Source organism: Phalaenopsis equestris, unplaced genomic scaffold (assembly GCF_001263595.1).
Source record: "Phalaenopsis equestris unplaced genomic scaffold, ASM126359v1 Scaffold000250, whole genome shotgun sequence".
NCBI lineage: Eukaryota > Viridiplantae > Streptophyta > Magnoliopsida > Asparagales > Orchidaceae > Phalaenopsis > Phalaenopsis equestris.
In genome coordinates this window covers 420,049-432,372 of record NW_018164692.1, presented here as the reverse complement: position 1 = coordinate 432,372, position 12,324 = coordinate 420,049, and the positions used below count along the sequence as shown (strand labels likewise).

Sequence of the window (12,324 nt, the reverse complement as noted above, 5' to 3'; positions counted from 1 at the left end):
TATATATATATATATATTCTATTATTGATTCCTCAACTGATTGCAAACATGCTTAGGGTTGGCTTTCTTTCCATGTATTATGAGAAAATGTTAAAATAGTCTCCCGACTTTTTGCATGGGGCCATTTTAGTCCTTGAGTCTGTTAAAGTGTCAATTTAGTCTCTATGCTCTTTTATTATGAGTTCAAATAGTCCCCAATGAGGGCTAATTTGGTTCCCATTAATTCATTCCAGAGACTGATTAACATTTTTATAAACTACTATGTTGACACTTTACTACATGTGTTATAATATCTCATCTTTAAAAATAACTTTATGCCTTTTGATTCTGTTCAGTGCTTCCAATCGGATCAATGGACCATCAATTCTTTCTAATGCTCTGTCAATATAGGTAGCAGAGAGGCAAGGGAAATACCTAGCGAGCCTGATAAACCGAATCGGTAAATCAGGCGGCGGCTATGCAAACCAAGCCAAAAATATAGATTTTGGAGATCAGTTTGTATACAGACACCTCGGAAGCATGGCATCAGTTGGGAGGTATAAAGCTTTGGTGGACCTTAGGCAAAGCAAGGTTAGTACTTAAAGAGAAAAACTTAGTTCCTTTTGATCTATCAAAATAAACTAAAGAGTTTAAATCTGCCACTGAAAAAATCTATCTGCTCTTTAATGGTAGATTTATTGAAATCTTCGGACCATCAAAAGATTTCTGGAGATCTTTGCGTCAAATTTTCTAGAAAACTACTGCTAAAGATTTCAGATAAATCTTTTGTTGATGGCCACTTTGCGGATTCATATTATTTTAGTTACATCGATTTTGCTGTCCTAACATTGATAAGATTTTCTTCGTTTAAGAAGGTAGGAAATATCTTCGATTGAAATGTGTCATAATTATTTATTATTAATATAAGCTTTCTAAAATCTATTGCAACTTAGGAAGTCCTCATCATTTTTACCACGTAATCAATAGCTATTTAATGTTCGAAAATTTGAATTTCATATTATATGTATAGTGCAATCGAAACTGTGGTCTTATGGTATGGGTGCCTCTTCTCCCATCCAATGAAGCGAGTTCGATTCACACTAATCTAACTAACCCCTGGCGCCCTTAAGGCTCACTTGCCCCCAAAAAAAGAAAAAAAAAATTAATATATGTATTGTTTAAATTAATATGGCTTTAAAATTAATAACTTCATTATTTTCTCCTTGTGAAAACTAAATAATCAGAAGAAATTTATTTCACTGGAATGATCGAGTTAATTATAGTAGCATGTTCCAATGCTTCAAGTTCAGTGTCGAAACATTGATCCTTCTCTAAATATTTACTTGATTACTTTTACCTTTTGAAGCAAAACAAATTCCCCTTCAATTATTTTAAATTTTCAATGATGCGTTGATATGAGGATCATGAACTGAGCACAATATGATATTGATTTGTGATATGTTTATTGAAAATAAATGTTACAACATTATAAGATTTGTTTTGTAAAAAAGGTATAATATGGTATATGAAATACTTTATATTAAGGGTCCTATTCACTACGTACCACCCAATTACTATATAACATATCAACCACCCAAACTTCAATTCTTACATATAGATCACCTTATTTCTTTGTTTTTGGCATATGTTGGGTGGTCTGTAGGTAAAAATTGAAGTTTAGGTGGTTGATATGTTAATAGATAGGATTTGATTGGTAGATATGTAAGTCAACCTAAAATTAAATAGAGGCGTTTACACACATACCACACAATTCTTATATATGTACATATCTAACACCAGACTTTTACTTTCTTACATTAATACCATCCAAATCTTTCATGTCATAAAAAATACCATCATTTTACCTTTTAATAAGTGCAATACACATTTTCATGCTTTGGCATATATGTAAAAATTGAAATTTAGGTGTTAGATATGTAGATACATAGGAATTGAGTGGTATGCATGTAAATATTCAAATTAAATAACATTATATATATATATATATATATATATATATATAAATCCTAATAAAATTTCTTCTTCCACTTGAGAGACTAATAATAAACATTATAAAAATGGGCAATCTAAACTTATTTTTGTTTATATCTTGTTTCATGTTATCTTAAAAATTAAAGGCCTCCTATTTTTCTTGAATGGTGAAAGCTTTTGTCATTGCACCATTTCTATCAAATATATTTCACTTAACCCACAAGCGTTCAATAGTACCCTTTATTTATTTACTTGAATGAGTTTTTAATTGGACATGCCAATGGAGTGTTGAACATATATGTCAAATGCGTGTTGATTGAATTTCACATCATGCATATTTTGTATATTTTTTCTTAACTGGGAATAAAAGTTGTACATTGTATATTTTGTTATTATAAGGATCGTACATCATGACAAACTTTATAAGCAAAATAAAAAGCTAATAATCTTATTAATTTGAAAGTTTTTTTTCTTAAATTACGCAAGACATATGTTAAGGAAATAAGATTGACGTTCGATAAATAATGATTCATAATGATGGATGTGGATATCCCAAGTTATATTACAATTTAGAAAAGTCGATATTATTCATGAATTATAAGACATCCTAACTTCTTAAACTGAAATAAATCCTTACTGCATTAGGACTGAGGGCATGAGAGATGCGAGCGAAGTACCCACCCATATCACACAAAGTTTCTGATTTGTAGTAAATTTGCCCAATGCCATATTTCTTAAAATTTACCCTGGAAGGGTAAATTTGTGGTGTTGATGTGCAGATTTCTAGAAATCTGCCATTCAACTGCAAATTCTGCTCAAACCTTTTATAGTGGCTGTCTTTCATTAGATTAAAAAGGAGGCAATAGAAATAATTGCTCAAGAGAAATCACTTTTATTCATTAATGACTTGGGTATATATAGAGCCTTACAAATTTCTTTGCAAATAAATCCCTATACTTCTTCTATATTTCCTATTTACAAATAGGACCTTAAAATATGTACAATATCCACTAAGCCCTTCTTGTCACACAACTTAAATACTTCTATTGAGCTTAGTCCCTTGATGAGGCAGTCAACTACTTGCTCTCTAGTAGCTACGTGACTTATCTCCAATATTCCACCATTCAGCTTCTCCTTGATGAAGAACCTATCAATCTCCACATGCTTGGTTTTGTCGTGCTGCACCGAGTTGTTGACAATGCTGATTGTTGACTTGTTGAGGCTGTCAACTACTTGCTCTCTAATAGCTACATAACTTATCTCCAGTAGTCCACTATTCAGCTTCTCATTTGATGAAGAACCTATCAATCTCCACATGCTTGGTTCTGTCATGCTACGCCGAGTTGTTGGCAATGCTGATTGCTAACTTGTTTTCGCACAACTTCATCTGAGCTCCTTGGTCCACCTTGAGCTCTACCAATAAAGCTTTCAGCCATAACATCTTGATAACTCCTAAAGCCATGGCCCTGTACTCTGCCTCTATCATCGACCTCACAACCACCAACTGCTTCTTGCTCTTCCAAGAGACCAAATTGCCCCCTACGAACATGCAGTATCCTAATATGGACCTCTTATCATCAACACAACTAGCCCAATCAGAGTCACAACTGCCCTCACTGCCTAAATGCCCATTTTTCATGAAGATCAACGCCTTGGTGCACTCTTCAGGTACCTCAAAATCTAATACATTGCATCCCTATGGCCTTTTCTCGAATTATGCATATAGTGACTTACCATGCTTACTGCAAATGTTATGTCGGGACGAGTGTGACTCAGATAGATGAGACAACCTACCAATCTCTGGTACCTCGCACGATCAACTAGCTCTCCTACCTCTGCGCTCAACTTTCTCTTCTGATCAATTGGTGAAATTGTAGGCTTGCATCCCAGCATGCATGTTTTTACGAGCAAGTCTAGTACATACTTTCTCTGAGATAGATGAGAAGACCTACCAATCTCTGGTACCTCGCAAGATAGATAGATGAGAAGACCTATCAATCTCTGGTACCTCGCAAGATTAACTAACTCTCCTACCTTTGCGTTCAACTTTCCCTTCCGATCATATGGTGAAATCGTAGGCTTGCATCCCAGCATGCATGTTTCTACGAGCAAGTCTAATGCATACTTTCTCTGAGATAGAACAATCCCTCCCGCTCCATGAGTCATCTCAATCCCATGTAAGTGTCTAAGTTGTCCCAGGTCATTCACCTCAAACTTTTTGGCCAAATTTATCTTCAACCGAACAATCTCTCCCTTATCATTATCAGTGACAATCATATCATCTACATACACAACAAAAATAGTAATGTGATCATCATGTCGTTAAAAGAATACTGTGTAGTTGGCATTGATCTGTTGATAGCCCATTCCTACCGTTGCTTTTCTGAATTTGTCAAACCAAGCCCGAGGAGACTGTTTCAAACCATACGGTGACTTCTTCAGTTTACATACCTTGACTAATATTTGGTTTGTGTTGAAGTTAAGGGTTTCTTCATGCACACCCCTAGTAGATCCCCGTGAAGAAATACATTATTTATATCCAGTCAGTGTAAACTCAATTCACCATTCACACTCAGAGAGAAGTGTGTCTTGATTGTGCTCATTTTTACCACTAGTGCAAATGTCTCATCATAACCGATGTCATACACCTGACTATTCCATTTCAACACCAACTGTGCTTTATAGCAATCCATATTTCCTTCTGATGTATGCTTCACTGTGAAGACTCGTTTGCACTTGACTGCTCTTATCAAGAGTATCAAGTTCCTTTAGCATGACAACCTTTTACTTTGGCTCTATCTTACCAACACTCGGGTGTAGAGGTAGTATCTCCGTGTAAAGGTGATATGTTATAATATGAGAAAAATTGAGCAATGTCATGTGAGAAACCACAACGATCAGGAGGATGACCCGCATTGCGGCGAGAGGTCCTCCTTAAAGTCATGGGAGTGGGAGGAGAAGAGAGAGGAATCAAATAACCTATGTAATTGAAATTTTGAGGTGGATGGTGCAGGTGTCTGAGGATTCGGGGTAGATCGGGACAGGACTTTTGGCGCGAGTGGCACGACAGACACTGTTCCCTCATTCTACCTCCTATTTTATACACTCTCAGCTTCCCTTGAGCTTGAATCTCACCATCTTGGGCTCATTTTCTTCATTTCTGACTCTTTCTTAATCAACTCTTCCCACAAAATGGGGCAAGGAATCATTCCCACATGTATCAATCTCTCACCATCACTACTCTCCTCCTCTTGCCTCATATCTCCAGTATCTAGCGAGTTACCAAAGGGTAGTATAACGGGTGAGGTCACCTCGAGCGTTTATTATAGCTCAAATTTTTTAAAAATCACATTCACACTCAGTCTCTTCTCTATTGGGCTCCAATAAACATACCCTTTATGGGTGGAAGAATAACCCATGAAAATATACTTAACAGCTCTGAGATCCAACTACTTTATTGATGTTCTATTATTCTTCACAAAACACAGACAAATAAATATATTCCATGGAAGGATCTCACCATTATCTTTTTTCAACAAGTCAGAAAGAGATTGTCACTCCAACAATCTTGAGGGTTTGTTGTTGATCAATTGAGCGGCTGTCAAAATAGCTTGCCCCACAAGTACTTTGAGACATTAATTAAGATCACCATTCATACTACCTCTAGAAGGTGTCTATTCTTCTTATTTGTTACTCCATTTTATGTCTGTGTGTATGAATATGTGGTTTGATGTTGTATTCTTTGGGTTGACATGTACTCCCCAAACATCTTGTTAGTATACTCTGTCTCATTATAATACCTCAAAACCTTCACTACTACATTGTATTGAGTCTGAATCGTGCAATGAAAGTCTTTAAAGTAGACAAGTACTTCACTTTTGTTTCTCATCAAATTTAACCAAGTAACACGAGAGAAACAATAAATAAAAGTCAAAAAATATTCGTAACTATTCATCGAAGTCGTAGAACAAGGCCCCTGTACATATCAAAAACACAAGTACTTGTATTACCAGAACTAACATGAGAGCTTTTGGTATGCTTATCAAATTGACAAGCATCACTCAGAAGTTTTTGTTTATTTGCTTTTTCATATAAAGACAGAAACAAAAACTCAATAAACTAAACGAAGTGTCCCGCACATTTGTTTTAGCAGCAATACATCTTCCACAATCCTCTCAGATCCTCCTATTCCAACGCTCTCTACCGTATATGTCAAGGATGTCTATCATTTCTTTTTCCAAGTACTAGAGTTTACTATGTCATGTGTCAGTCTTAAGTTTTTGGTCAGTTATCTTCTCTTGAAATATCACCTTAGGAATATCAAATTAAACAACACATTTTAGTTGGAGTATAATGACATTAATGGATAAAAGGTTCACTGGAAAAGAAAGAGCATGCGAAATATTGGACATTGTCATAGAATTTTTACACCTCTCTTGTACTTTTACCAAACACAGGCCGTGTTGTACCATCAACAGTTTGAATACTCTCTGGTACTACTATGTGAGTATAGGAAGAGAACTCACTAGCTACACATCACATGTCGGGATACACCAGAATCTACTATATATTCTGTTGATCTTGTGGTGGATTTAAAGTCGAGAGCATGTGCTTCACGGTACCTTTGGCTTAGTGAGCATAAGTAGCAGTGTCCCCTTAGATGATGATAAGGTGGATGCATTCTCTATCACATCATCTGTCGCTGTTCGTTTCGTCATCAACTTCTTTAGGAACTCGTGATTCTCATCAATAAAGACCACCCATGTTTTTCCCCCATTCATTGCTACCATCAAATTTGTCTAGTAGCCCCCTCTTCTACCCCTTTGGCCCCCACAATTACAGCCAAGGTCTATAGACGGTCTAAGTCCACTCATCTCTCATCTTGGTTGGCTTTGGAAAAGCATTGCTCAGGTGTCTCACTTCTCCAAAGTTGCAGCACCTACAAGTCTCCCCTTGGACACCTGTCACACCCGAGCTTGAGGCAGCCAAAGTTGATCACATGCTTGGAATTCTACTCGGCTCAGAGTGTCGCTTCATGCGACTCTTCTCTTGTATCATCACAGCGATGACCTCATCCAATGTAGGAATCGTTGCCCGGGCTAAGAGGATGATCAAAGGTCCGGTTCAGATAAGCCATAAACTATATAGTCCTCATCCGTGCAAAGGTCTTCTTCTTGCCGTCCGGATCACCACAACTTTATGTAGGTGAGATTTGATCAAGATCTTGTCACAACCGCTATAGATCTTCAAAATACTCCTAAATTGATCTATCACCCTGTACCACTACCTCAATTATACGCTGAATCTGGAACACTCTCATTTGGTTCTCAGTCCTAGCATAATTTCTTTTCAGCTTTGCCCAAATGTCCTTCACCTTTCGAATACCATCAACAAATGAGGCAATCGATTGAACCATTGAGCTGAGTAGTCAGGTATAAAGCGACACATGTATGGTCCTTCACTCATCCCCCTCAACACGGTCACTCTTTGGCTCGACTCCCAGATATCCCTCTTTGAGTAGCCACGATCTGACACAACCAACTCAGTTACGTGGCTGGTTCATCGAGCTTCAGATCCATATGGGTGAGATCTAGCTTCACCTTGTCGGAGCATGTGCTGAGGTAGTGACTCTCGTTGATACCCTAGTTCCCTGTATGATCCAGACCAAAACCTTCGGAACTTTTGGATCTATCTTTCTCAGAAGTTCCAATATTTTAATTAAATCAAAAGGATCAAGTTTAGATCAGACACGACTTCTTCACACAAAATTGCCCTGATGTTTCAATGAAGCCTAAAGTGTCGAAGCTTCGTCTGTTACTTCCCGCCTCGAGTGCAAAATAGCTTGCAAATGCCTACACACTCACAAACTGGCCTGCAACTGTGCTTCTTTTGCTCTTGGTCGTGTACGAAACCATCCGTCTACAACCCTCCATCGCAGGAGTCACACCAAACCATAGGCTACCTCGAAGCCGCTCCAAGCCACTGGGAAGCGCCGCCCCAACCCCCTGCCTCTTGCGTGATTCCGCTCTTCCTTGCCTTCCCAGTTAGCTCTCGCCATCCCGTCTTTGCTTTTTCAACTAGCTCTAAGCTCCACTGTATCATGAGGGCATATGCTGCACAATGATCCGATCGTCTTCTTCCCGGCTAGCTCTTACCTCGACTGTATCGCTCTCGCGTTTCTTCCGCGATTCTGTTTTTTCAGCTAGCTTGAGATCGTGGCAACACAAAGGTTCGACAACCGCAATCCCTTCTTTTCCTGTGAGAGTTGCGTGGGTCTCACTATCATCGATCTCCACTCGTTTCAAGAAAAATCGCTTATGATCATTAAAGATTTTGGCTTATTTAAAGCCTTATAACTTTGTTTACAAAAAAAATTTTTCTATATTTTTTATTTATAAATAGGACCCTAAATTATATATAGTTCTCAACAGAGGCCAATTTAAAAATTTGACGGTAATTCTCATGTACCATCCGGTTGACCTTTATTGTATGAAATCTAATGATTGAGTTCACTTTTGGGCAATATTCTAATTTGCTTCATGATTTTCTATATATTTTTTTTTTCCTGCTGTTTGTTGCATGAGTTGGTAATTCTATTTTATAAACAGTATTTGGCTATAGACATGGACCCTCTAATTTTTATTTTCTCTTTCTAATTTGTTCTTATTATTCTATTCATCCATTTTATTAATTTATTTTTTACTTAAAACATCTATTTGAAACTTTTTGTTTATTATTCTTATCCTTCTAATGCAATCTTCTTTATAATATTTTCGTCCTAGCTTTTACTTGCATAATTATCATTTCTAATAACATATAATTCGTAATTCTAATGGCTTATGTCGTAATTCTTGGAATAATCATGCTGCAATTTGTGTTTTGTAATAATTAATGTGTCACAAACTCTTCCAGGAGGCCAAGGGATTGTCGCTTGCTGGTTTTGTGAGCTGGTTCATCTGGAGGTCTGCATACCTAACGCGCGTTGTGAGTTGGAGAAACAGGTTCTATGTGGCCATAAACTGGCTAACTACCTTAATATTTGGTCGTGATATAAGTCGCATCTAGAAGCATCAAAAAGGTAAGGTTATTTCCTGGTGATTCTATATTAATTATTTATTCTTTCACTGTTGAAATAAAATATAATATGTATGAGTTGTGATGGAAATCTACTGATGAAGGAATTGTTATGCAGCATAATAAAACCTAATTTATTTGAAATTTCTTTTTGATAAATGAAGGATGAGTTGGATCCTAATTTATTTGTAACTAATGACAGAATTTTACTAATACAACTGAATAAAAGCTAATTTTTAAAAAGAAGTGCTAACCAAGGTAGGGAAATGAGTTGTAGCCATGATTCATATCCCAAGCGCTTATCCATAGGTTTGAGTCAAGCTGTAGTGTTACATGAAAGATTACACACGAGTAGGGGTGTAACCGAGCCAAGATGACTCTAAGCTGGCTAGAGCTCGGCTCGATAAGTGGTTTGTGAATTGAGCTTAATGAGCTAATAAGTCAAGCTCATGCCAATCCCGAAATGACTAGTTAGCTTGTGAGCTAGTTCAATTTTGAAAATATTTATATAAAATATATAAAATATATTAAGTTCAATTCTTTTTCTTTAAATTATTATATTAAAAAAAATATTTTTTTTATTTGTTATATCAAGTAATTATTTATCTCTAGTTATTTGTTCTATTTGTCATTTTTTTATTATACTAGCTTGAATTAATATTATTTTCTTTCATAATAAACAATCTTGCTTGAACCCGTAACATTAAACTCGAGATCAAACTCATTTAAGTAAGCAAGCTCAAATCAAGCATGGACTCGACTTATTTGCTCCCCTATACAAAAGTAAAATTATATAACAAGTATTGGCAATGCTTGTTGTAAAATGAATAAGTTTAGTTTGCTTGTAGCTATAAATTATGTAAGAACTTATGATGAGCTATCTGAGAATGCAGCTTCTGTTATGAAGTCTCTGGTAATTTGAGCATGAGCTGGTTGGTAACATCTAATGTTTGGACGACTTGATAGTGAACTGATTTGCCGAGTTTAAATAATCTTGATGGCTAATATTTAATGTATTTATGGTGCTGTCTAGAAGATTTGAATCGAGAGTTCTTTTTTTTTTTTTTTTTTTTTTTTGGGAAAAAGTTAGCGCCTAGCCCAGAGAATTGCGAGTTCATTAGTGAGATTATCTTATCTCTTAATGAGTGGATTCAATTTTTTTTACTTGAGTTTATATCACAATAGTGATGCCATTTGCTTAATTTAGTTGAGTCAATGTTGTGTATACGGTTGCTTATTGATTCTTTTCTCTGTTGATAAGTTAACACGTAGATAAAATTAATCAACTTTCCTGACTAGAGTTAGGGCATCCTGGTGCATTATTATTTTTTCTTTAATGGGCAAATGGTTAATGCGCTGACTGTTTTAGGTTTTTAAATGTCCTTCAAACATTGAAAATATTTCATTTTTCTTTTCTGGAAGGTGAGGCTTAAGGGCACTAGGATTAGTAAATTAGATGTGTTTTGAACCCTCACCACCGTGGCGGGGAATGAAGCCCCAACCAATAGGCCACTGGTTTCAACATTGAAGATATTGCATGCACTTCTTCGATTCGTTAAAGATATGGAGAACATTAAAAAGCATACAACAAAAAAAAAAAACAACAACAACAATACCTTCATCCCACTAAGTGGGGTCGGCTACATGAATCCCTTTTCTCCATTGTGTCCTATTTAGTGTCATATTTTCATTTAATTCTAATAAATTAAGATCATTTTCTATACAATAAGCCCAAGTCTTCCCAGGTCTATCTCTTTCTTAACATAAGTTGAGTCTAAACATCTACTCTTCTAATCGGATCATCAGATGGTTGACATTTAACCAAACCATCTAAGACGACTCACTTTAGTTTTGTCCGATTAAAAAGCATTAATGAAATTTCTGTAGTCCTATTGAAAAGATTTAATGAATGGGACAAGCATAAATTTGTTGGTGAATCATCTTTGTTATTGCCATAAAAGAAAAGATTAAAATCATAACGCTTGAAGAAACTGAAGAAAGTAAAAAAGAAAGGGTTGCCAAAGATTAGAACTAGAAAGCTTATTTTTCTTTTCTACAGTTTTACTTCTCCTCTTTACCGCCGTTACTTATCCCATCCTTCACTTTTTCGACTATCCTGATAAGCTCGACCAATCAAGTCATTCTTGACCCAATAATTCAATGCTTAGTTCAAAGACATTGCAGACCTACCTTGATTTTTCAGGCTTCCTCCTGAAAGCTAGATATTACTTACTTATTCGGTATGTAAAAGGATTTATTTATTTTTTATTTTTTTAATTTGTAATTTTCTTTACAAAGTTTGTGCTTTCCTTTTATATAAAAATATATACTGAAAGAAAAAAAAAAGAATATATATATATATATATATATCTATTGTGCATGTCTTCTTTAATCATTTTACATGTTTGCTTAGCCAAAGAATTTTGTTAATTTTTTTTTTTTCTGGAAATGACATTTGTGATTGTTGACGATTTAAATTTTGAAATCTTGTTTGAGCTTCTCATGTATGTTATTTTGAATCTTAATGCAATTGATCACTAAAGGCTTTTGATTGTCTTTGCTTTAATTTTTTAGAGTTTAGGGTTGATGAAATTAGAGTTTTCTCAATAATTCTATGACTTAACATGATTTCTTTAAATTAGGCCTCTATGCTTTGTTTTGTATCTTTAATCTCTCCTCCCTTCTTTGCTTCTTTGGTGACTTCTTTTCCAAGAGCTTTCTTATTACTTCTTAGGGAAAAAAAAATCTCTTCTTATTTGCTTAATGAATTTAAACAAGGTTGAATGGAGGCTTTATTGGGAGCCAAATACTAAGTACAGTCGTTCCAATGAGTTTGGCTTCTTAAATGATGAGTTCAACATTTAAGTAATTGAGTCCCATGAGTTCATGAACTCAATAAAGGAAAACATTAACGAGCTGTTTGGGACAATTTTCTGTCAGCTTTGCTTTTTTGATCACCACCACAGTTTTGTTTGGGGAACTGCTTTCTCGTTGTTTTTTAAAAATTTCTGTGATAGAAAAGTTTTTTTTTTTCAATCTGAGTTGTTAAAGCATGGTGGCTGCTAGAAGACTATGATCAGACTTTTGAAAATAAAATATATCTGTAATAACAACTTTTTGAAAAGCAATTTCTTCTGTAGGAGCTTCACAGTTGCTTCTTCAGACCCTAAATAGACCTTAAACGATGAGCTCAAGGCCAAATATATATATATATATATATATATTTGTGGCCTTTACTTAGATATCACATAATTCATATATATTTATGTATCTATAACC

General features: G+C 35.5%; 1 protein-coding gene across 2 annotated transcripts in view; it reads left to right on the top strand.

Moving 5' to 3' along the window:
* Positions 1-9,192, top strand: part of LOC110024179 (internal alternative NAD(P)H-ubiquinone oxidoreductase A2, mitochondrial-like) — a 31,090-nt gene extending 21,898 nt beyond the window's left edge. For both annotated transcript variants that reach the window (XM_020723985.1, XM_020723987.1), the window contains 2 exons: positions 391-570; positions 8,884-9,192. In XM_020723985.1, the coding sequence (XP_020579644.1) occupies positions 391-570; positions 8,884-9,036 (333 nt within the window). In that variant the 3' untranslated portion in view covers positions 9,037-9,192. The remainder of the gene's footprint in view (positions 1-390; positions 571-8,883) is intronic.
* The last annotated feature ends 3,132 nt before the right edge of the window (positions 9,193-12,324 follow it).